General features: G+C 41.7%; 2 protein-coding genes across 2 annotated transcripts in view; both read left to right on the forward strand.

The window, feature by feature from the left end:
• Positions 1-26,227, forward strand: LOC145344347 (mucin-6-like). The gene is made up of 7 exons (XM_080191476.1): positions 1-125; positions 1,954-2,092; positions 16,235-16,339; positions 18,287-18,359; positions 21,665-21,802; positions 24,813-24,971; positions 26,082-26,227. The coding sequence occupies exons 1-7, from the start codon at positions 1-3 to the stop codon at positions 26,225-26,227; spliced, it is 885 nt and encodes a 294-aa protein (XP_080047602.1).
• A 23-nt stretch (positions 26,228-26,250) lies between these two features.
• LOC145344348 (mucin-6-like) overlaps positions 26,251-26,462 on the forward strand; it is a 64,408-nt gene continuing 64,196 nt past the window's right edge. The window contains exon 1 of the mRNA XM_080191477.1: positions 26,251-26,283. Coding sequence (XP_080047603.1) covers positions 26,251-26,283 — 33 coding nt within the window. The remainder of the gene's footprint in view (positions 26,284-26,462) is intronic.

The raw sequence follows: 26,462 nt of genomic DNA on the forward strand, positions 1-26,462 counted from the left end.
ATGTCAGTGTCACGTATGGGATTTACAGAGATTATTGGTGTGACGACTGGAGTTATAGAAGATGTCAGTGACTGTGAGGGAATTACAGGAAGTGTCAGTGCAACAGTATGGGATTTGCAGAGAGTGTAAGTCTGACTGTGACAGAGTTAGAGCGTGTCAATACAATCTGCTAGGCAATTCATAGGAATATCAGTGTGACTGTAAGGGAGTTAAAGAGGGTGTCAATATAATCTGCCGGGGGTTACGGAGACTGTCAGTGTGTCTGTGCAGGAGTTATAAGGTATCAGTGCGTGTGTGTCGGATTAACAATGAGCATTAATGTGACTGCAAGGGCGTTGCAGAGAGGATCAATATAATCAGTGAGACAGTTAGAGGGAGTGTCAGTGTGACTGTGCGGGGGTTACAGGAAGTGTCAGTGTGACTGTGCAGGAATTACAGTGTCAGTGCAAGTTTGAGGGGGATATAGAATTGTCAGTGTGACTGTGTTGATGTTGGAGATACTGTATAACCTGCAAGGGATTTCCAGGGACTGTCAGTGTGACTTTGAAGATGTTTTAGAAAGAGTCCATGTGACTGCGACAAAATTACTGAAAGTGCCAGTGAGACCGCAAAGGATTTACAGAGACAGTCAGTGAAATCTGAAAGGGAGATACATGGAATGTCAGTGTGATGCTGCGAGAATTACAGAAAGTTGTTAGTGTGACTGCAAGGGAGTTACAGGATGTGCCAATGTGATCTGCAAGAGAAATATACATTGTCAGTGTGACTACAAGGGAGTTACAGGGAGTGTTATTGTGACTGCGAAGGAGTTCCAGACAGTGTCCGTGTAATTTGTGAGGGAGTTACAAACTGTGACTGTGTGAGAATGTGTTTGCAAAGGAGTTACAGGGCTGTCACTGTGACTGTGAGGGTGTCATGATGCGGAGATGCCGGCATTGGACTGGGGTAAACACAGTAAGAAGTCTGACAGCATCAGGTTAAAGTCCAACCAGTTTATCTGATAGTAAACCCACAAGCTTTCGGAAACGCTGTTCCTTCGCCAGGTGTGTGGGAAGTTCTGATCAGAGAAGGGCATATAAAGGCACACACAGTTTACAGAATACTGATTAGAATGCAAGTCTTTACAGCTAATCTGATATTCAATTTTTAAAGATGCAGACAATGTGAGTGGAGATAGCATTAGCATAGGTTAAAGAGATGTGTATTGTCCCCAGACAGGACAGTAAGTGAGATTTTACAAGCCCAGGCAAGTCATGGGGGTTACAGATAGTACGACATGAACCCAAGATCCTGTTTGAGGCCATCATCATGTGTGTGGAAGTTGGCTATCAGTCTCTGCTCAGCGACTCTGCGCTGTCGTGTGTTGTGAAGGCCGCCTTGGAGAACGCTTATCTGAAGATCAGAGGCCGAATGCCCGTGACTACTGAAGTGTTCGCCAACAGGAGGGGAACAGTCTTGCCTGGTGATTGTCAAGCGATGTTCATTCATCCGTTGTCATAGCGTCTGCATGTTCTCCCCAATATATCATGCTTCGGGACTGCCTTTCCTGCAGCATATTGTCTACCTAAGTTGTCTACCTAATACGCAGTTGTCTACCTAATACCATTCCTGGCTTTATACCTTGTATCTCAGCATTATATAATGGAGTTTCAAGCAATAACTTCATTTTTTGTACACTAGAAATATAATGGATGGAAAACAAGGACAGTTGTTACACTTAACTCCCAGTGTGCACTTCCATCAATGAGATTTCACAACTAACTGTCATTTTATAAACTTTATATACCCCTTCGATTGTGATTTTATGACATTGTCATCCATTACCGCAATAGTTCCAACATTTTATTTCAGATTGATTTTATTCTCTCCTAATTATAAGCCACTGTACATTAATATAAACAAAAAAATAAATTATTTTCAGTATTTTGTGTAGTTAATTCTGTTCTTGTACAGTTTGTGTTCTATAGGCCGATGGAACTGCACCAGTGAGCCGTGTACAGGCAGCTGTTCAGTTGAAGGAGGATCATTTGTCACTACATTTGATTTGCGGAGATACAGATTCCATGGTGCATGCACGTACTTGCTGGTCAAAGTAAGATAATTATATTCTAAATGTTTCCAGTAGGGTGATAGTTATTTTGTTATAAGTTATTTCAGAAGATTGGACATCCTGCTTCATTTTTTAGGACCTTTGCTAACTAAGGTTTTTTAGACCTGTCCCATAGGGGAGCAGGGAGAGACACAATGGGACTGATTTTATCATTGCGTCGCACTTGTTTTTGGGTGCGAAAATATGGTAAAGTTGGATGTGAGGCCATTAACGCGACCTTTGCCCGCATCCGTGCAGACACCCACTTTACCGAGGTCTGGGAATAGCTGCGATCTGATTCGCGCCTGAAACAGGCGCAATGGCGATTTAAATACATTTGCATGCATTTAAACTGGATTAATGAATTGTCCGCCCAACTTCATCAGCATTTCCCCCTTTACCATCGCGTTCGCCAATCCGGAATCTGAAATGGATATGCTAAATAAAAGTCTGTTTCGGGCGCTCCAGCTGCTCAAGAGGTGAGTTCAGAGCTTACAACAGCTCTCTGACTCAGATTGGAGGGTGGGTGGAGGAGGTGGGTTAGTTCATTCTCTAGTGAGGGGGGTGAGGGAGGAGGGAGGCCAGATCATTCTCTGAGGGTGGGGGCAGGGGATGGAGTGAGGCCAGATCATTCTCTGAGGTGGGGGGTAGTGAGGCCAGATCATTCTGTGAGGCGTGGAGGGGGTGAGGCTGGATTGTTCTCTGGTTTAAGGGGGGAGGGAGGAGGCAGACGGGTAAGATGGATTTCTGGTGAGGGGGGAGGCCTGATCGCTCTCTGGCTGGGGGTGGGGGGGGGGGGATACCAGATTGATCTTTGGTGTTGGGGGGAGGAATGGGGGGCAAGGGGTTCCCCTGCCACTTTGCAGGTGATCGGTGGGGGTGAAGGGGGTAGGGGCGTCACAGTTAGCCTGGGTAGCTGGAGGTGGTGGGTGGATAAGAGGGATAGTGATATCTGTGGGGGGCCATCGCTCCCACTTTTCACTCCCAGGCCGTTTTCTCCTTTTCTGTGGCCCAGGATTGATCTGACATGGGTGCAGTTTTTCAAATTTTTTTTCTAATTGCACATGCGCTGTTCAGAGCTCTGATCGTTTCAGATGCAATAAGCCCTGTCCCCAACACGATTCAGACTCGCAATTATTTTTTTCAGACAAAGTGCTAATGGGGGTGCCTGAAAGCAGTTTCCAAGTCGGATCTGAATTGCACCCAGATTCAGCACTTAGAATGAAAATGGTAAAATCAGACCCTATGTTTCCAGAATTCTCTCAAATTCATCTCTGCTAAGTACCCACATGAAACACTAGGGTAGCCTGACTTTTGTTTATTCCCAAAACCTAAGGTCCCTTTTTGATATCACAGTGTAGTTTAACATGAAGGTGATAAAGCACTGTGTCTCCTGTCTTTTTCATTGGTGGGGCAAGTAAGCAGATAAGGAAAGGAATTAATATCTCAGGGTAATGTGAAAGTCTGGACATTTTGAGAAGACTAGGGGATTTTTGTTTTTGTTTTTTATTGCTGGACAATACATGGGGAACTCATCACCTCATTTTAGAAACTCAAATCCAAGTATCTAAGATGTTTGTTACCCTCACATAGGATTTGTGTTTGTCCATTTGCCCTTATTCTTGATGTAAGAACAGTTAAACCAGTTGAATGCTGTTTAAGTAGTTCAGGTACAGGCTGGCAGGGTAAACCTTAGGGTTGATGAATTGTAACCAGGAATGCTGCAGGATAAAACTGCAGATATCCTGATTATCCAACCAAGAACACCTTGTCATTTAGGGCTATGGTGTGGAACATTATCTGGAGCTAAATAAGGAAAATCCCAACTCCCAGCTATGATCTGCCCCTCCCGTTCCCATTAATGGGACAATCTGGCTCATAAGGCATTAACACTAGACTGGACTGTAGTGTGTCTGCCTAGTTCAAGTATTAGATTATTAAACTGCAGAGTTACTTGGTAATTCTAAACTTCCAACAACATCTGTGTTACTTTGGAGTCCCCTTTGTTCTACATTGAGGCTGTCTCCTCCTGCTCTCACAACAGAAATAATCAGCAATTAGTTATGATACAATTGCTAAACATGAGTCTGTGCCTAGCAAGCAAGTACCAGGATCGCCACATGACTGTCACGGCAAGCAATATAAATATATGATTGCATCAGCAACCATCCTTCTGATAGCATCATTGACATTTATCAACCCTTATTGAATGGCAGCCCCACCAGTTGAACACACAGTGATTTTTTTTCTCCTTTTATGAGATGTTGGCATCACCGGTGCAGCCCATTTTTGTTTCCCATCCCTAATTGCCCGTGAGAAGGTAGCATGATAGGCACCCTGTGTCACCCTGCTTATTTTAATGTTCTATGTGTCCCACATTGATTGCTTACACTAAGCTTGCTCATCACTAATTCTAGTTCACTTGTTTACATAAAGGGCATGAAAATGTGTTGGCAACAGATTGCTGGAGGCCAGAGTCTTTCCTTCCAGTAGATATTCCTCTGTTTGCTCTAAATTCACATTATAATTTGGATTTGGATATTGCAGTTGGGCCAGAGAAGGCATTCTGCTGCATATCTAATAGTTTAGAACAGTGGGGGACTGAACAGTCTATCTGAGAATAGTAAATCTTTTAAGATATCTGATAATTATAGAGTTTGATGTGAATAGTACTCATGTGAGGGACTTAAAATTCCTCTGATAACTTCTTCCACCTGTTAATCTAAGACAGTGAGATAGCTTGTTTATTCAAGATTTCTTTTTGATGCAGTGAGTTTTGTTATTCATTTCACCTTTTGAAAGGCCTGACCTCATTTTAGGCCATGGAAAGGATTTTCTAGTAAGAATGGATAAGATACATTCGGGAGTCCCACAATTGACCCAGTTTACACTGGAGAATCACAAGAACTGTTCTTGACAAAGTAATAGATGGCAAACCATATCCTGATGCGCTGGGCTGGTAAATGAAGCTTTCCAGCCTGTTGTTGTCTGCCAGGGGTTAGTTATCAGGATTTTTAGGTCCTCAATCATTCTTATCAAATTTATTCTTCCTCCTTAGTTTTCAAGAGAAAAATAGAGTGGAACAGATGAGAATGATAATCTGGCTTAACAGTTCATGGTGCGGCACAGTGCTTAGCACTGCTGCCTCACAGCGCCAGGGATCGATCCTGGGATCGATCCCCACCTTGGGGTCACTATCTGTGTGGAGTCTGCACGTTCTCCCTGTGTCTGCATGGGTTTCTTCTCAGTGCTCTGGTTTCCTCCCTCAGTCGACGAGATATGTTGTTAAGTGCATTGACCATGCTACATTCTCCCTTGGTATACCTGAACAGGCGTGGGAGTGTGGTGACTAGGGGATTTTCACAGTACATTCATTGAAGTGTTAATGTAACCCTACTTATGACACTAATAATTAAAATAAATATTGTAAGACAGCAAAGGAGATGTCCTGTATGATGAAAGAAAACATCCCTTGAAGAAAACTCGCAGAACTTCTGATGTTCCATCAAAGTGATCGATCTTACCTAGATTACTATAATACGTGTCTAAGGATTACTAAAGTAATCAGTTTAGCTCACCCTGAACCAGTTGCTATATGCACTCCACCTTAAGCTAGTGCAAGAAATACAGTACAAACTGAGTGCATTGAGGTAACTTATTTTCAAACACCTTAAGTTGAAATCAACCAAGGATCTATAAATTATCTCTGCCTTTTTCAACATCTAAGTAAATACAACTATAAGAACATCAGTAACGAGAGTACAAGAAATCCATTCAGCCCCTCAACTCTGTTCTGCCATTCATTAAAATTAGAACTCATCAAATTGTGGCCTGAACTCCACTTTCTTGTCTGCCCTCCATAATCTTGTCAATCAAAAATCTGTTTAAACACAACTTAGAATATATTCAATGACCCACTGCTCTCTATGGGGAGTATTCTAAAGACTATCGAGTTTATAAGAAGCTGGAGGAAGTATGAAGCAAATCAGAATCTGTGAAGCAGATTGTAAAGAATGCAAAGGAGTTTGGTTCACCATGAAGTAGATCAAGAAGAGTGTAAAGCAGGTTGGGATCACTAACTTGAAAGAGAAAACCAAATCAAACTGTGACACTACAAGAAGGCCTTGGGTTGATTGACTGGTGGGATTGTAACTTTTTTCTTCTTTCTCAAAGTTAGGGAGTTAGTCTAAGAAACTGGGAACATTTTTAAAATTTTGAATAAAAGTAAATTACTGCGGATGCTGGAATCTGAAACCAAAAGTGAAAATGCTGGAAAACCTCCGCAGGTCTGGTAGCATCTGTAAGGAGAGAAAAGAGCTGACGTATCTTTGACAAAGGAACATCTGGACTCAATGTCAGCATTTTCTCTTTCGATTTTTAAAATTTTATTTTGCTAATAAAGGTCATGTAAAGTATTTCAATTAAACTCCCAATATTTGTGATATCAGAAGAAAAGTGAATTGCTTGTGAATCTATTTTTTTAGGTTGTAAGTTTTACTATGTTGATGGATGTGGTCAATCCACAGAATTGGAGTATTCTTGGAGAGAGGGCTGAGTGACTGATAGGGCGTGCAGGAGTCCCTTGAGTGCATCCCACTCAATTCAATATTGAATACTGGTTGGAGAACAAGATGCACTCAAGTTCTGATTACTAGGGCGTAGACAGAAGCATGTCCATGGCACCATGGCTAGTACAGCTGTACAAGGGAATACGAAGAAGACTGGAAGAGAATAGTGATAGGAGATTCATTAGATAGGGGACGGACAGATGTTTCTGTGGCATTGGCCTAAATCCAAGGTCATATGTTGTATCCCGTGGTTCCAGGATCAAGGATGCCACTGCATGCCTATACAGCACCCTACGAGAGGAAGGCAAGTAACCTGAGGCTGTGGTCCACATTAGTGCCAATGACTTGGTAGAAAGAGGAATGTGATCCTGCAGACAAAATTCAGAGAATTAGATAGGAAATCAGCACACAGGACCTCAAGTATAGTAATCTTCTGAGTACTATCAATTTAAGACCAAGTGAGTATAAAAATAGGAGGACATAACAGATGAATGTGTGGCCCTATAGATGGCGTGAGAGGGAGGGCTTTAGGTTTTTGGGATATTGGGATGAGTTCCTGGAGAATTGAGTCCTGTACAAGCTGGATAGTTTACACCTCGAAGTAAGACTAATTTTTTTTTGGAGCAATTTATGAGGAGACTTTAAACTAGCTCAGTGGGGTGTAGCAACCAGGGGGTTTTACTAGAGAGGAAGACCACAGTGCAAAGAATATTGGGAGAAACACAGAGTAGAAAATAGTAAGGCATTAGGTGGATTTGGTGTAAGAGGGAAAGTAATGAAGTCTAAATTACTGTTAAATGCTTATATATTTAAAATGCAGTCGGATAATTAAGCTTGGTAAGTTGCAGCCGCAGATAACCATTTGGAACTAAGGATGTGGCAATAGCACAGAACTGGCTCAACAAGGGGCAAGGCTGGGTATTAAATATTCCTGCATATTAAGGTGTTCTGGAGAGATAGTAAAGAGGGAGGGGTAGCAAATTTGCATAAAGTTAACATTGCAGTGCTGGAGAGAGAGGGTGGCTCACATGGGTGAAGGACAGCTAGAGCTGAGAATCAAAATAAGTGCAATTTTATTGCTCACTGTAATCTGCAATAGTCTTGGTTAAGACCAGTAGTGCTTTTTTTTGAAATATGGAAACCCAGGTATTTACTAAAAAAGAGGAAGCCTCAGTGTTCATATGAAAATCATAGAATCTTACTGCACAAAAGTCAAAGAACATGAGTATTAAAGTCATACAGTGCAGAAAATGCCCCCTTGGCTCATTGAGTTTGCACCGACAAGAACTATCACTAAAGCCACATTAATCCCATTTTCCAACATTTGTCCATATTCTTGAATATTATGATGTCTCAAGTGCTCTCCCCAAAAAACTTTTAAAGATTATACGATTTCTGGCCTCCACTACCTTCCCAGGCAGTGCATTCTAGATTCCCACCATCTTCTGAGTGAAAAAATGTTTCCTCAAATCCCCTCTGAATCTCTGTCCCTAACCCTAAAACTATGTCTCTTCATTATTGACCTGTCAGCCAAGGGGAACAACTGCTTCCTATTCACTGTCCATGCCCTTCCTAATCTTGTACACTTTAATCAAGTCCTCCCCCCCAACCCCCCCAGCCTTCTCTGCTCTAGAGAAAACAATCCAAGCCTGTCCAATTTCTCCTTATAGTGAATCTCTTCTGTACTCCCAACCTTCCTATAGTGAGGTGACCAGAACTGCACACAATACTCTAGCTGTGACTTAACCAACATTCTGTACAGCTCCAACATTACTTCCTTGCTGTTATAGTGTATGCTATGACTGATAAAAGCAAGTTTATATGCCTTGTTAATTATCCTGTTCACCTTCTCTGCTGCCTTCAGGAATCTGCGAATAAGTACCCCAAGATCCCTCTGAGTTTTCCAGCCATTCATCAAATACTCCCTTTACTTGTAACTTTTTCCAAAGTGCATTTCCTTGCACTCAGGGTTGAATGCCATTTGCCACTGCTCTGCTCATCTGACCACCCCACCCATATCTTCCTGTTACCTATAGCCTTCTACACTATTAACCACCCTACCAATCTAGGTGTCATCTGTAAACTTGCTTATCATTTCCGCCGTATTATCATCTATATCATTTATGTTTAGCACAAACAATAAAGGTCCAAGCACTGAACCTTGTGGTGTGACACTGGACCTCAGATCGCTGAATCACCCTTTTACCACCGCCCTTTGTGTCCTATTACTAATCCAGTTTTGGATCCATCTCACCAAGTCCCCATGAATTCCATGTGCTTTAAACTTTTCAATCAGTCTCCCATATGGGACGTTGTCAAAGACTTTGCTAAAATTCATAAAAACGACATCAACCGCACAATCTATAGAAACAACATCAACTAAATGAATCTACCTTAAATGATGATGACTGTATCCTAAATAGTATGTTAAATGTAATCAAAGTAGAGAGAATAGAGTTACTTACACTTTATAACATATTTATACCAATCTTCTGAATTCAAGTTTTCTTCCACACCCATCTGACCCCTAAAAACCCCTAATCCGCCATTTCTCAGACATTAGAAGATTAACCACTATTTCTGAATACTGTTCCAAAGTTTTGTACAGGGGCTGAGGTATCTTGGGGCTTCCACTTACTCACAGCAAGCGGTTTAATCTTCAATATCCTCCAACTGTTCATCAGTTGTAAATTCTCAATTGAATATAGGTGTCACCAGAATTTTAAGATGAGCCACCTCAGGTCAGAACCCTCCTTATTCTAATGTCCTTTAACTCTGGACTCTTTCCTCAGAACTCTTAAACCTTCAGTTATCAATAGTTTTAAATTCTTTCAGCTAGTGCCAAGAATTTTAGCTGAATTCTGTTGGAATAGATGTTTCCTGCAGTAAGCTCGCTCTAAACTATATTGCTTCAAAGTGACATTCCCTGCAATATCTTTTCATTTTCTACTGTTTATTGCCCAGGCAACTTTTATGTGGCACCGTATCAGATGCCTTTTGGAAGTCAAATATACCACATTTACCAGCTCCACTTTATTTGAGTTATTTGCTACATTCTTAACTAACTCCAATAAATTTGACAAATCTGAATATCCTTTCCTGCAGCATGTTGACTCTGCTTGATTGCATTATATGAACAGATGAATTAGGAGCAGCCCCTCGACCTTGCCTCACCAGTTAATAAAACCAAGGCTGATCTGATTGTGACGTTCGCCCCACATTCCACCTGTTGTAATGGCCATGAAGGCTAAAGGGGATCACCAATAGATTTCCCTGTGAGCTTGTGGAATATGAGCCTTATTGCGCAAGCAGAGGTTTACCCAATGGGGAGCAGTCAGTGAAGGTTATTAAATTTGGTACTTTACCTGGACTGGAGTTGTAGGTCCTGAGGTGAAGACTACCTTACTGCGAGTTGCAGGAGCAGTCCTTTCCTTTGGTGCACAATAAAGGATTTGGTGACAGGCAATTGGCATTTGGCTGAATTACTACATTGGTGATGGGGAGAATTTTTCGTTGTTTACCTCCATCCTTCCCTTTGGACAACCTCCGAATTTCAAGAATCACTCCATAAGAAAAAAAATTATGCCCTTTTTTCAGGAAACTCGAGCCCTCTGACACCAGAGGGGCCCAATACTCTAGGCACATGCATTACTTCTTCTGTGCTAGCAATATCGCAGGAGATGAATAACAAACGGTAATATTTGTTTGATGGCATGCAGGGTCCCAATGTTCAGCATGATTAAAAAGTCTGACTTACCTGGATGCCCCTGACTCAAAACTTTGAATGAGCTAGTACTGCTGACGAAAAACCACTACTTCCTAATGCCCTCTGTACTTTGACAGAGATGTCACTTCAGTATGGCTGGGAGAACCTATTATGGGAAACCTGTCATTGAATTTGTGGCTAGCTTGTTGACATTAGCTGAACATTGCAAATTTGGATCTTTTCTAAATTGAATGCTGTGAGATAGATAGGCATAAATGACCTAACCATCCAAAAGTTGGCAGAACCCAATGTGTTCTTAAAAAAACCCTTTGAGATAGCCTTGTCACCTGAGAATTTAGAAAAAGGGGCTCAGGAAGTACAAGGAGCATCAGACAGCAATGTCCTCCAATTATCGGGGAGAGACCTCATGTAATCAGTCCTCAGTGGAGAAGTTTCAGGAACAGGCAAAATGCATGCTACCTAGGAGAAAGCCATGGGCATGTAGCATACAGGAAACTACAGCTGAATCATGTTGTAAAGAAAATAGCTGCTCCGACGATGATGAAATTATGAGTGAACAGCCATCTGTTGAAGATGGAGGTGGGCATGGGAGCTGCAGTTTCCGTTATCAGAGAACATACCCATAAACACCTCCAATTAGTCATCCAACTCCTGAGGTTGGATGATACAATGACTAGGCTCACCACCTACACGGGGAACCTTTACAATGATCCCAGAAACTTTTAGGCAGTAATATGCTTGTCTCCCATTTGTTGTTGTAAGGGGGGGAGTGGTGGGAGGAACGGGCAGGCAGGGACCAAACCTTATAGCAAGAGGCTGACTCGGGCAACTGATGCAAATTGAACAATGGGAAAGGCCCAGAGCTGTGCTGCCAGGGAAAGTGAGAAGAGGGTGGGTATGGAAAGAAGGGAGGGCGCAGCCTGGCACTTCTAATATGATCCCTTGGGAGAGTCACTGCAGATCTATCTCAGGGAGATGCAAACCTGTAAAAAGCAGCACATTCAAACATTAATGTCAGTTGACAGCTATCTTATAACATTTTTTTTTCCGTTCTGATAATTCGGTCCATTCTGAATCAAGGTTGCAACTAAAATGTAAAGGCCGCCTGGCTAATTGGCCCATCCACCAACTGTAAAAGCAGACAGGCTATACAAAATTGCTTTTGGTTTAAATGGTTTAAATTGCCTGCTTGATTGCCAGTGAGCCTACTTCCAACTCTCGCACAAGTCCACCAATTGAAATATTATTCGAGTGTACAATGAACTCAGGACACCAGCCTGATATCCTCTTGAGCAATTTCATGTGCTTCCAGGGCATGGAAGCATGTGGGTGCATGCCTGCCAAAACAACTGTAAAATTCCAGCCTTATGTCCTTTTCACAGCTTACATTGCTAGCTATCTTTGTGTCATCAACAAATTCAGGAACCGTTCATTTGGCCTCTTTACCCAAGTCATTGATACAAATTAAGAATAGTTGAGGTGCCAATATTGATTTCTGTGGTACTCTACCCATCACATCTTGCCAACCCAAAATGATCCATTTATCCCTATCATCTGCTTCCTATTAGGTGACTAATCCTCTATCCATGCCAATATGTTACCTCCTACACCTTGAGCCCTTATTTTGCACAGTAAACTTTGATGTGATACCTTGTCAAGTGCCTTTGATAAATGTTGTGGGAAAAGTACCACTTTGGAGTCAGACTGGAGGTGCAACAGTTTTATTTTATACAGTTTTATTTAATGAAGCTTCATGGAGAAAAGGCACTGGCACTCAGCACTTCTGGGCAGCTACCTTCTCTCAATGATACAATAGGAGCAGTCCATCTTTATACTCTTTACACAATAGGTGGACCGGACACTATTAACACATTACTGTAAACAAATGGGTGAACATCGTTTAACACATCATTATGGACAGGTACAGACATGATCATTTCAATATCACATTGTTCCATGAATGGATACATTTCCTCTTTATCAATGACTTAGTTTCAGTCTATTCTTACAGTAATTGGTTTCCCTGCATTTATGCATTCCTGTTCCTACTTGTGGCTAATCTCCCTATCAGACCCCATTGTCCCAGGACTATCTTTATCTTTTAAAGTGCCTGGCTTCCTGCAGCATTTGTTCCCTGTATGTTTAATTCAAGTAACTGTCTGTCCTGTGGTTTAAATTTCAAGTAGTTGTCTGCGTTGAAAGTCAGTGCTTGCTTAATGCCCTTTAACCCTTCATGTGCCAAGCAGCTATTTTTATGCCAGGTATCCATCTTTATGGCTTTTTTTCCATTACATACAGCACATCTACAGATTCTCTTTTATCCACATTGTATATTACTTCCATAAACAACTCCAATAAATTGGTCAAATGTAATTTCCCTTTCACAAGACCATGTTGATCCAACTTGTTCACATTATATTTTCTAAGTGTCCTGCTTTAATGTCCGTGATAATAGATCCTGGCATTAAGCTAACCGGCCTGTAATTTGCTGCTCTCTTCCTCCTCCTTGTCTTGAATAGAGGAGTCAAATTTGCTATTTTCCAATTTAATGAGACCTTTCCAGAATCTAGCATTATGAATTTCTAAATGTTCTACTACGACTTCCTTCATAAATATTCGCTAAATATTTTTAAGACGCGGGTTGATGGGTTTTTGATAAGAGAGGGGATTAAGGGTTATGGGGAGAGGGCGGGAAAGTGGAACTGAGCCACGACAAATCAGCCATGATCTTATTGAATGGCGGGGCAGGCTCGAAGGGCTAGATGGCCTACTCCTGCTCCTATTTCTTATGTTCTTATGTTCTTATAATGAACTCCAGGATTTTCCCAGTGACAATGTTCGGCTAACTGACCTGGAGTTTCATGCTTTCTGTCTCCTACTTTCTTGACTAAAGGCTTTGTATTTACAGTTTTCTGGAACCTTTCCAAATCTAGGAAATCTGCATTCACTACCTCTGCTGCCACTTCTTTCAATACCCTAGGGCACAGACCGTCTTGTCCAAGGGACTTGTCAGCCTTTATTTCATGATTTTTTTTACTCATACCTTTTAAATAGTGAAACTGATGTTTGTTTGTCCCTGGGTGTTGTTATTATTCTGATGTTTTTAATGCCTTGTATCAGTTACAAACTCATTCAGTGGAAACATAGTTGAAGTTATTTCAGTATTTTAGCCACAGTTAGGGCATTTGTTTAGAACTGTAGCAACGTAGAGTTTGATGTTACATTTTCACTTTGCATTGAAATTTGCTGATGCATGTTAATATCTAAATTTGGGTGTACAGGGCATATTTTGAAAATCTGTTAAGTAATCCAAAACTTAGTATTATGAACTCGGAGTAGCCTAGAGATAAACTTCAAAACCACTTAGACTGATGGAATGGGGGGATAAGTGGCAGATGAAATTAATGTAGAGAGGCATAAAGTCATTCAATTTGATAGGAAGAGTGAGGAAAAGCAATATAAAACAAAGGTTACAATTTCAAATGGGGTCAGGAGCAGAGAGACCTTGTAAACAAATCATTAAACATTGCAGCACAAAAGCAGTTAGTATAGCATACAGGACCCGAAGATAAATAAATAAGAGTATCAAGAACAAAATCAAGGTATTAATGGAAAGTCTGTGCAAACCTGGTTCGGCCTCGATAGGAATACCTTCTGTGCTGTCACCATTTTATGATAACAGTGATATTGAATTTCAGCAATCCATATCATTAATTTTTCAGTGGGTGGTCATTATTACTATGAGGTCAAATGTGCACCAGCAACATCTCATAAATTACAATGATCCAAATGACCAAATAATCTCATTGTTTTTCATTGAAGTTTTTGGAGAAGGTATTGGGAGTATTCCATGCTCTTTATTGAACATCTTTAACATTCACCAAACAAAACAAATGCTATGTTTATTTTATATCTTATCCAAAGGATAGCACCTTTTCAGTGCTGCACTGGTATGAGTCTGCACTGAACGTTGAAGAGTCTGTGTGGACTCTTAATGCCCACAGCATTAAGATCTCAAAGTGAGACAGTTGCCAAATGAAACAAATTGAACTTGGCCAAACCTCCACATGTAACAATGATTTCCAAATTCTAAGTATGGTCTCCAACAGGAAACATGTGATTCCGGCTGTGTGGGTCAGCAAAATCCTAATCACAATTGGCCACTGTTAGACATATTTTTGGAGATTGGGGTGATTTACTCCGTGAATGAGATGTGCGGGACCTAAAGGCATCAATAAGACCAGCTCCTCAGTGAACTTGGCCTTTTTTGTCCCCCTGGTAGACAAGGGGAACATTGCCAACCATTGACCACAGAGGGGCAACTTGGACACCATCATTAAATCTTGGGGTTAACCTCCCATTCACCCCGCAGGCATTGGGGTGGCCTGACGCCACCATCCTCCTCCCCAATCCATCCTCAGGCCTGCAACCCAATCAGTGACAATCTGCTATGGGATCACCAAAGGCCCTGACCCCTTCAAGCCCTGTTCCTTGGCAATGCCAGCCTGGCACTGTCAGTGTGCCAGAGGCAGTCCAACAAATGTCCCTGATAATCCAGCTAAAGTGGCCTTTGAACCCCTCAGCATGATTGTCATGTCTGTTCAGAGAATTCAACAGTGGTTGCAAGAAGATCCTCATTGAGGAATTCTTGGACATTAATGTTTGATTTGTGCCAGCTGCTTGTACTAGTTAAAATCAGCTTCCAGTAAAGACCTGCTGTTGAGGTATAAGATTTAGAAAAAGATCCCCTTTTTAAAAAATTGAATTCAGACTGTGCACCAGGACTTTCTAAGAAGCACCTTGAAAGAAAATCCCCTTTAACAATGAAGTCAGACTGAAAGGCTGTGCTTTTGAAGAGACACCTCAAAGTTACTGGATAATGAAGGGCTATACAAAAAAAATCATAATCTCTTCTTTGAAAGGACTAGGATCTGCCACACAAGAGTGTTGTAAAGTTAATGAAGATATATATAATAAATATCATAATCCTACTTTGAAAGAGTCAGGAGCTGCCACTCAAGAGGATTGTAAAAGGTAATGGTAAGTGAACAAAACACTTCAAAGTTTTTAAAAGCATCAAAGACAAAACTAACCCCTGGAACCTGGCAGCTCTTTAAAATTGGAATGCTGAAAAAATTCCAAAGCTTTTCGAAGCAACAGAGAGAAGACTTGCTGTGCACCCCATCCTAGGGGAGAGTCCCAAACCTGAATGCCTGTAGCCCACTTTGAGTTCCCCAGCTCCCCTTATGGACCCCCCTCTGCATCCTGGCAATGGATACTTTGCTCTTGACATCCTGAAGGAAGAGAACAGCAGCACACACCTCAATGCACCCGTCTTGGAGTCCAGGGCAGTGGTTCCCTGTTTTAGGGATCTGTGGTGATTGGCACGCAGGTGACTTCCCGGTTGGGTGTGGGGAGGGGGTTTGGGAGCCTACTAGGTAGTTGCTGTATTCAACTTTAATCTCATTGATGAGATTAATATGAATACAAATGAGTTCCAAACAGGTTCTCAACATTTCTGGACAAGATCCTGATCACACTAGATGGAATGAGCTGGGTGCATCGTCGGAAGCTGTTTAATACCTGCCACAAATCCTGTTTTAGGCCTCTCACCAAATTCACTGGTCCAGTGGGATTTCTGTCTGAGGCTGACAGGGCTGGAGTATCACCCTTGATTTTAATAATCAACAGAATCTGCTAATATAGCTGGTTGGCCACGCTTTACATTCAGTAAAATCCAGAAATCATTCCTGTGCCTCGTGATGGGTTTTCATAGTTGTGTAGAATTTCCCAATGATTTGGAATAAGTAATATGTTCTATTGTTGGTTTGTCACCATTTTAATGTACAGAGTCCAGAGATTCCTGAAAATGGATTTTTAACAGCAACCTTTCAGCAATGTGGTAAAAAACGCTCAGAAACCTGCTTGACAGCCATAACCTACACCAATAATAAGGTATGAACTAAAGCCACAAAAGACAAAGTGCTAATTGGGATTAAGAGTTCATGTATATATTTCAAACCGTGCAGCGAAGAGCTTTGTTCTTCCAATGAGGCCCCTGTACCACATACAACTGTAATAAAATGTCAGGTTATGTGCTCCCACATCTGGCAGAAGAGGGAAAATCATGATATATGATAACTGAACCGTTGCATATCTCGTGACAGGAACATTGACAAAGACACAGAAGGATATCACCTGACATTGTGATGCAATGAAATCTATGCAGAGTGAGGGCAGAGATGTAGAATTCAGAAGATTTTTGTTCCTTGTAAAAAAAACGACAATTCGTTTTATTGTGCTATTAACTCGCAAAAGATTGTCGGCACAATTTTCAGTGCAACGGATCAGGGAATATCTTTGGGGGCCTGTAGCAAGAGTGAGAATCGGTATCCAGCCAATTGTGACTTTCCCAGGCCCTTTGTGAGAACATTACCAGCCTTGCATTGGAAATCAGCATGATGTTGATTACCATATGGAAACTCCAATTTCCATATCATTAGCGAGCACAGGACAGCATCATCTGGACTTGCTAATGATGTCCCCCCAAACCCGCTGAGAGAGGTTCCCACCAGCAGGGATTAAATCTGGACCCTATCAACCTCTGGTGAAGACATATGCCATTGAGGCCTTGCCAGCACGTCAGGAGCAGGGAGGATGCTCTTGAGCAGTGCCAATGGGAGAGGGCCTTATGGAGGGTGAGGTGGGGCAGTGCCTATTGGAGCCAGTCCAATCGATGCTGGGGGTAACCCACTGTGCACTCTGCATTAGGGATCAGTAAGGATGGGAGGGAGGAGGGCAATCTGGGCTAGCTATGGGGAGAGGGATCGGGCTGGCCATATGGAGGGGGGGGGGGGGGGGGGGGGTCAGGCTGACCATGGGAAGGTGGTCAGGCTGGTCCTGAGGAGTGGTGAGCAGGATTGGCCCGAGGGGTTTGGGGGGGGTGGGGGGGGGCAGCAGTCATTGAGGCTAGTGATCAGGGAGGCGGGGAAGCCAGCAATTGGGAGTGTTGGGCGGGGCGGGGAGTGTTGGTGATAGTCATGAAGGCTGGCAATTGATGAGAGGGTGGGTCAGGCAACCAGCGATCGGACAGTTGAGGGGTGGGGGTGGGGTGTCGGGGAAGGAAGACTCTTGGAGGCTGAGGATTGGTATAGCAGTGGATGGTCATTGGGAGGCTGGCGATGGGGGGCGCGGGGCCAGTGTGCATGCGCCAATCACTCCACTGACAGATCGGCGTATGCGCAGTGGCTGTTCAGTTGATTCATGCAAGCCCATCAGGTGGGATTAGCCCCCCCACCCCCCACCTCTTACTGGCATGAATCCCCCAACAGACTCTGAAGCTCAGAATATTGGAAATTAATTCAACTAAGTGCACCCAAAAACTGGGCATGAAAATTTCCTGTTTACCCAAGCTGAGCGCTTTGGATATTTTGGGGAAAATTGCTCTGTATCATCTTTTATTTCAGGTGCTTTCTATGATCAACAGATCCTATGGGAAAGTACTTCTTGCTGATTTTTGTAGTGGATCTCAAAACTTTTCAATGGGTCTACTAAATATCTACTATGTCTATCCATTTTCCTGCACTGAATACTGTTAACCTCTGTCAATCAGACCTATTTTGATAAACTGACATGTCCTTTTCCTTCCTTTTTGCACATTTTGGTTTGAATGGACTTACCTTGCATTAAGTTGATCTTTCTTTACACCCCAGCTATGACTGTAACACTACATTCTGCACTCTCTTGTTTCCTTCGCTATGAATGGTATGCGTTTATTGCGTGCAGGAAGTAATACTTTTCACTGTATGTTAATACATGTGACAATAATAAATCAAATCAAATTTAACCACGTTAAACTACAACTTAATGTTCATAGATTATTCTGCTTTCATTTGCTTTCAGTTAAATATCGAAATTTCAAAACAGGACATGATAATAGTCAATGGTGAAGTCAAGAGGTTACCCTACAGAACAGGTAACACATTCTGTTCCTGCAGAACATTGACCAATTGAAGAATAGAGAATGTGATGCTCAGCCGAGACTGGCAAATCCCAGCCATGGATGAGATCAAAGAATCCTGGCCTATCTCTGTATATCACCTTTCATCTCTACACAACCTCTTAAATTATTTTACAGCCAATTAATTACTTTTGAAGTATAATCTCTCTTGCATTGAAGGCAGATTTGAAATCTAATCAGGCACAGAGCGAGGACCTACACACAGCAATCCACTCTGAGTGGCATTGATTGAGAGATTTTTTTTTCCAAGATATGTTTCCATGGTCATTGTCAAACAGTGGCATCTTCTAGTGAACATGGCTTTGTTTAGCATCTCATCCAAAACACAACAAGATAGTGTGTCCTCAGTACAGCAGTGAAGTGTCAACCCAGATTATGTGCTGGTCAGGTAGGTTTTAATCTTTCGACCAGAGATTGAGAATGCAACCTCTGGATTAGGCCATTTAAATTAAGTACACGGATCACTTTAACTTGTGTTATCTTTCTTGTCTTAAGGGAGGATTTTTTCAACAAACGTTTCATATAATTGTAATTTTATATGCAGGTCAAATTTAAAGGATGGATAAGAATTGAAGAAAGGCATTGCAACACTTAAATAAAAATTCAGAAATTGTTTAGAAGGCCCGAAGAGACATTTTAAGTTGTCAACAGCCTTTGCTGGCATTGAGGGTGTTAAGAAAAGGAAGGTCACAGAAAAGGCAAGGAAATACTAGATGCAAGCATGAGTCCGCAGACAAGTGATCGAGTATCCTAACTTAGTAATGTGGTCTAGTTCATGGTGGTTTTGGATGAGATGTATATGAGAAGAGTTGTTGTGTAATTGTTGATTATAGGTCACCCTTGTAGTATAGCTACAGTTGCAGGCCATCATAGTTCTTGCATCTGCCAGTTATATGCAATGTGATCCTTCTATCAGATAACCCAATCCTACACCTATGTCTTTGTTGACGCTATGGAAGGACATAAGAACTAGGAGCAGGAGTAGGCCATCTGGCCCCTCACGCCTGCTCCACCATTCAATAAGATCATGGCTGATCTTTTCGTGGACTCAGCTCCACTCACCTGCCTGCTCACCATTGCCCTTAGTTCCTTTATTGTTCAAAAACTTACCTATCGTTGTCTTAAAAACATTCCAAGAGATAGCCTCAACTGCTTCATTGGGCAGGGAATTCCACAGATTCACAACCCTGTGTGTGAAGAAGTTCCTCCTCAACTCAGTCCTAAATCTGCTCCCACTTGTTTTGAGGCCATGCCCGCTAGTTCTAGTTTCATCTGCAAGTGGAAACAACTTCCTTGCTTCTATCTTATTTAATCCCTTCATAATTATATGTTTCTATAAGATCTCCCCTCATTCTTCAGAATTCCAATGAGCATTGCCTCAGTCTACTCAGTCTCTCCTCATAAGCCAACCCTCTCAACTCCAGAATCAACCTACTGGATCTCCTCTGCACCTGCTAGGTGCCAGTATATCCTTTCTCAATTAAGGAGACCAAAACTATACACAGTGTTCTAGGTGTGGCCTCACCAACACCTTATACAGTTGCAATATAACCTCGCTGTTTTTAAACTCCGTCCCTCTAGCAATGAGGCACAAAAGTCCATTTGCTTTCTTAATTACCTGTTACACCTGCAAATCAACTTTTTTGTGATTCATGCACAAGGACACCCAGATCCTTCTGCACAGTAGCATGCTGCAATTTTTTACCATTTAAATAATAGTCCATTTTGCTGTTATTCCTACCAAAATGGATGACTTCACATTTACCAACATTGTACTCCATCTGCCATACCCATGCCTACTCACTTAGACTATCTAACCCCTTTGCAGGCTTTCAGCATCCTCTACACACTTTGTCTGCCACTCAGCTTAGTGTCATCTGAGAATTTTGACACTTGGTGTGTATGTCAAAATCATCTATGTAAATCATAAACAATTGTGGTCCCAACACTGATCCCTGAGGCATACGACTAGTCACTGATCACCAACCAGAAAAACACCCATTTACCCCCACTCTTTGCTTTCTGTTAGTTAACCAATCCTCTATCCATGCTAACACATCACTCGTAATGCTGTGCACCTTTATCTTATGCAGCAACATTTGGTGCGGCACCTTGTCAAATGCCTTCTGGAAATCTAGATACACCACACCATTGTTCACTGAGCATGTAATGTTCTCAAAGAATTCCACCAAATTAGTCAAACAAGACCTACCCTCCATGAACCAATGCTACATCTTTCCAATGGGACAATTTATATCCAGATGTTTTGCTATTTCTTCCTTGATGATAGATTCAAACATTTTCCCTACTACAGAAGTTAAACTAATTGGCCTATAGTTACCCGCCTTTAGTCTAACTCAATTTTTAAACAGTGGTGTCACATTTGCTGTTTTCCAATCTCAAGGAACCACCCCAGAGTCTAGCAAATGTTGGTAAATTACCACTAGTGAATTTGCCAGCATGGAATCAAGGGCCCTAGCAAAACTGGAATCAATGGGAATTAGAAGAATCATCTCAGTTGTAGGAAATCATTGCAGGAGTTCCTCAAGGTAATGTCCTGGCCTCAAACATCTTAACTGCTTCGTCAATGATCTTTGTTCCATCATCAGGTCAGAAGTGGGGATGTTTGCTGATGACTCCACAATGTCCAGCAGCATCTGCAACTCCCTAAATGCTAAAATAGTTCATGTCCAAAAGCACAAGACTTGGATGTTATCCAGGATTGGGCTGACAAGGGGTGAGTAACATTCACACCACACAAATGCCTCTTAATTATCAACTCCAACACAAGAGAATCTAACCGTAGCCCTTGACATTCAATGGCACTGCCATCACTGAATCCTCCACTATCAATATCCTGGGGGTTACCATTGACCCAAAAGTGTACTGAATTAACCGTAAAATACTGTAGCTACAAGAGCAGGTTAGAGGTTCTTTGGCGAGTAACTCGCCTCCTGACTTCCCAAAGCTGCTCACTGTCTGCAAGGCACATGTCACGCGTGTGATGGAATACTGGACTTTTGTTCAGACATGAATCTGTTCTAATTCCTCATGCACATCCTGCAACAATACTGAATAGACACTTAAAAATTTCACTGAAGAATTTCCCCAGCCTTTCAATTGAGAGAGGAGTGAAGGAACCATCATTGTCACTGCCTTACCCATAACATTGCTATTTCACAACTTATAGCAGAGAATGGATTAATCTTCTGTGGTTTATGGCCATGACAATTAATTTGTATTATCCTGCTGTCTTTTAGGGAACATTACTATTTACAGACAGTCATCAACTTACATTCAGATGAGCACTCTGTTTGGCCTCGAGATGCAGGTCCAAGTTGGCCCAGTTTTTCAGGCGTACGTTAATATTGGAAATGATTTCTTTGGTACCAGTACTGGTAAGGGTTTAAACACTATTAAAATATTGCAAATTAATTTTTAAAAATATTGAAAACATATATTCATTCACACTTTAAAAGATCATTTGCATCCCTAATCAATAGTAATTTGAAAACTGGGTAGGATTTCTGGTTTCTTTAGAACGAAAGGATCTGAAACTCTCAACCATGGGCTGTGCTGGCGGCAGTGATACAAAGCGGAGACTGCAAAGTGATTAAGGGCTGAATATTTATATTGCCTACAGTTGAGTGTAAGATCAGCTGGAACATTACAGGAACTGTCCAGACCTGAAGATCACACCATATGCATCATAACAAACTGTGAAGAAGAGTTTTAGAAATTGCTAATATTTCTAGGTTAGCAGGTGGAAAACATGCTGACAAATGAAACATGTTGAGGGACCTCCCACATTCTATGTCCGTTTTGAGCAAGAGGTCAGAGACCATGCCCTCTGCCCTGAAAGCCCTGGATGTACCTGTATCTGGGGTCACCATTGCAGATGTCAGAGCAGTTTTCTTGAAGGTCAACCCATAGAAAGCAGTTGGCCCAGATGGGGTACCTGAAGATGAACTCAGATCATGTGTGGATCAGCTGGCGGAGGTATTCACAGGCATCTTCAACCTCTCTTTACAACAATCTGAGGACTCCATGTGCTTCAAGAAGATGACCATCATCCCGGTACCTAAGAAAAATCAAGCAACGTGCCTCATGACTATCAGCCAGTGGCTCTGATATCCACCATTGTGAAGTGCTTTGAAAATTTAGTCATAGCACGAATCAATTCCAGCCTCCCGGACTACCTGGATCCACTACAGTTTGCCTATTGCCACAAGAGGTTCACAGCAGATGCCATTTCCCTGGTCTTGCACTCAACCCTGGAATGCCTACATAACAAGGACACCTATGTCAGAATCCTATTTATCGACTACAGCTCGGCCTTCAATATTATTATTCCCACAAAACTCATCTCCAAACTCCGTGGTCTGGGCCTCGGCACCTCCCTCTGAGACTGGATCCTGAACTTCCTAATTCACAGACCACAATCAGTAAGGATAGGCAACAACATCTCCTCTATGTTAATCCGCAATACCAGTGCCCCACAAAGCTGTGTTCTCAGCCCCCTACTATGTTCCTTATACACCTATGACTGTGTGGCCAAATTCCCCTCCAATTCGTATTCAAGTTTGCTGACGATATCACTGTAGTGGATTGGATCTAGAGAATCTGGTGAACTAGTACAGCCACCATGATCTCTCCCTCAATGTCAACAAAACGAAGGAGATTGTCATCGACTTCAGGGAGTGCAAAGGAGAACATGCCCTTGTCTACATAAATGGGGACGAAGTAGAAAGGATCGAGAGCTTCAAGCTTTTAGGTGTCTAGATCACCAACAACCTGTCCTGGTTTTCCCATGCCGACACTATAGTTAAGAAAGCCCACCAACGCCTCTACTTTCACAGAAGACTAAAGAAATTTGGCATGTCAGCTACGACTCTCACCAACTTTTACAGATGCACCATAAAAAGCATTCTTTCTGGTTGTATTACAGCTTGGTATGGCTTCTGCTCTGCCCAAGACCGCAAGAACTACAAAAGATCATAAATGTAGCCCAATTCATCACACAAACCAGCCTCCCGTCCATTGACTCTGACTATGCTTCCTGCTGCCTCGACAAAACAGCCAGCATAATTAAGGACCCCATGCACCCCAGGCATTCTCTCTTCCACCTTCTTCCATCAGGAAAAAAATGCAAAAGTCTGAAGTCACAGACCAACTGACTCAAGAACAGCTTCTTCCCTGCTGCTATCAAACTTTTGAATGGACCTACCTTGCATTAAGTTGATCTTTGTCTCCACCCTAGCTATGATTGTAACACTACATTCTGCACTCTCTTGTTTCCTTCTTTATGATCGGTATGTTTTGTCTGTACAGCGTGCAAGAAACAATACTTTTCATTGTATTTTAATACATGTGTCAATAATAAATCAAATCAAAATCAAGCCAAAAATCAGACAACATTTTCTAGATCTTTGTTCCCAAACTGTGTTCCAACACACCATATAACATAAGAAGGAGGCTATGATCATTTACTTTCATGTAAGTTCATGCAGTTTACATTTTTCTAGGCATCTGACTGGAACATGATTATGAAAGAGGACTGGGAAGCGTGTGCATCTCTGCAATCTGAAAGATTATAAGGTGATGAGGCAGTACTTGAGGAGTGGTGTTAGAGGGATTCAGAAATCCCTGAGATTTTCAAAACTAATAAGATTACTAACCAGGGGAAATATTAACTTAGAATAAGGATGATACTGTGCCTTATTCTTATTTTATACAAAGGTACTATTTGCATAGACACTCACATAACTACTGCTATGGAAATTAAACATATATTTTAGATTTAATTGTGTATTTTTGAATGTATTGTGAACCTTGGCCAAAATGCAAACTGCCTTGAAGAATAATGGGAAGAGTAAACTATGCAGGCCACTTTCTTTGGGAACAATAAGCCACAGAATACAGTTATGTTATCAGAAAAGTCGTGGAAAGTTTAAATTCTCATACTCTAGAAAATGAGCAGAAATATTCATAAAGTATTCAATTCCATCTTACTGATAATACGACAGAATGAGGCGATGGGAGCGTCATTTTTTCAACTCTGTGGCTTATTGTGAGAAATGGATTCATGTAAGTGTGGTTACTTAGCAGCAGTAGATAGGAACTTCCAGGTCCTCTAGACCAATGAATTCCTAATTCTGTTAGAAGGTAGGATGCAATTATTTGACATACAACCCTTGTGCAATTGAATAAAGAGCAATGTTAAGCAATGTTGTAAAGACTTGTGTCACTAGAAATGTGTTGCGTGGCAGTAGTGATAAGGCTGAATTGTTTAGATAGACATTGCAGGTAAAGGACTGTTATAAGACAAAGTGCCTTATGAATCATGTTCAATCTTTAACAAAATACAACATATTCATGTTGTAATATGCAGTGCTTATTCTGTTGCAGGATTGTGTGGTAATTTCAATGGTGATCCCAAGGATGATTTCAGGAATAGTATGGGAATGTTGGAACGCACTGCTGCACCTTTTGTGAATTCCTGGCTGGTTGACTACCTCTGTAAACCTGTTATTAATGAACAACCATGCAAATCTAGCATGTCAAACTGTAAGTGTGTTTTACAAATATGTATCTTGTTTCAAATTATACCTTGAATTAGTTTCATGGCATCCTTGGAACCAAGTGACCAATACTTGTGCTTTTTAAGGTGCAGATGGACTAGACAATGGGATGAAAGTCTCTTTGCCTGTTGTTTGAAGGATAAAAATTTTCAGAACTTTTGTCCAACCCACTGGCCATGCAAACTCAAGAGTCGCAGTCCCTAGATTTCCATCTGAAATGTACCCATCCGAAATGCAAACTTGCTCATTGATATGAGCAGCAAAAACCAATTTCTAGTGGATATCTTTCACAGCATAAACTGCATCTAAGACAAAGAAATAAAAGCCTGCAATTGTATAATATACCACTCTCCATGACCACAAGATATCTCAAAGTGCTTTACAGCCAATGAAATACTTTTGAAGTGTATCCACTGTTGTAAGTTGAAAGCTGGGCAGCTAATTTTACACAGATCAAGTTCCCATAACAAGCAATGTGATAATGACGAGATGATCTGTTTTTATGATATTGAGGGATAACTATTCACCAGGATACTGGGGACACATCCCCTGCTTCTTTTTGATATAATGCCATTTAAGAAGGCAAATGAGACCTCAGATTATCTGAAAGATGGCATCTCTGATATTTCAGCACCTCTACTCTTCGCTGGAGCTTCAGCCTTGCCTTTTTTGCCCAATTCTAGAGTAGGAATTGAAACCAGCATCTTCAATAAGAATTAGGATTAGGTTGTTGTTGCTAGTATTGGATTCCACTCGCACTGCAGCAATCTAGGCTGATACTATTGGTCGAAGGATGTGTTACATTGTCAAAGGTGATATCTTTCAGAGCAGATATTAAACCTATGACCCATAAATCTGCTCAATCGATGTAAGAAATTTCATGACTTATACTGGATGAAATTGAAGTGCAGGAAATTCTGTTAGTTGACATTAAAGTCTCAACTACCTCAACCAAAACATGCCAGATTGGACTTTTGCTAAACATTTCATGCCATTTTATTGCCAGCAATAATGCACCCCTCCCTGATGAGCTCAATGCATTCTATGCCTGTTTTGAGCAAAAGGTCTTTAAGAGATCTGTCTTCTGCCCTGGAAGCCTCAGTGGAACCAGTATCCAAGGTCACCATCACAGATGCCTTCTTGAAAGCTAACCCACAAAAATCGACTGACCCGCATGGTACCCAGACGAGCCCTCAGATCCTGTGTGGACCAGCTGGAGGACGTATTCACATATATCTCTGACCTGCCCTTACACCGATCTGAAAATGACCATCATCCCTGTACCAAAGAAAATCCAGGTAACGTGCCTTAAAGACTATCGCCCAGTGGCTCTGAGATCCATCATTAGGAGGTGCTTTGAAAGGTTAATCATGGCACGGATCAACTCTAGCTTCCCAGATTTCCTGGATCCACTACAGTTTGCATGGCCAATGCACCTAGCCAGCATGTCTTTCTGATGGTGTGATGAAACTGGAGC

The sequence above is a fragment of the Carcharhinus amblyrhynchos genome, chromosome 6, assembly GCF_965287045.1.
Source record: "Carcharhinus amblyrhynchos chromosome 6, sCarAmb.v2.hapA, whole genome shotgun sequence".
In the NCBI taxonomy this organism is placed as follows: Eukaryota; Metazoa; Chordata; class Chondrichthyes; order Carcharhiniformes; family Carcharhinidae; genus Carcharhinus; species Carcharhinus amblyrhynchos.

Coding starts and splice junctions, on each gene's coding strand:
- LOC145344347 (XM_080191476.1), top strand. CDS start 1: ATGTCAGTGTCACGTATGGGATTTACAGAGATTATTGGTGTGACGACT. Junction 21,803..24,812: donor TTTCTTTGGTACCAGTACTG/GTAAGGGTTTAA, acceptor ATTCTGTTGCAG/GATTGTGTGGTAATTTCAAT. Junction 24,972..26,081: donor CAAATCTAGCATGTCAAACT/GTAAGTGTGTTT, acceptor CTGCCCTGGAAG/CCTCAGTGGAACCAGTATCC.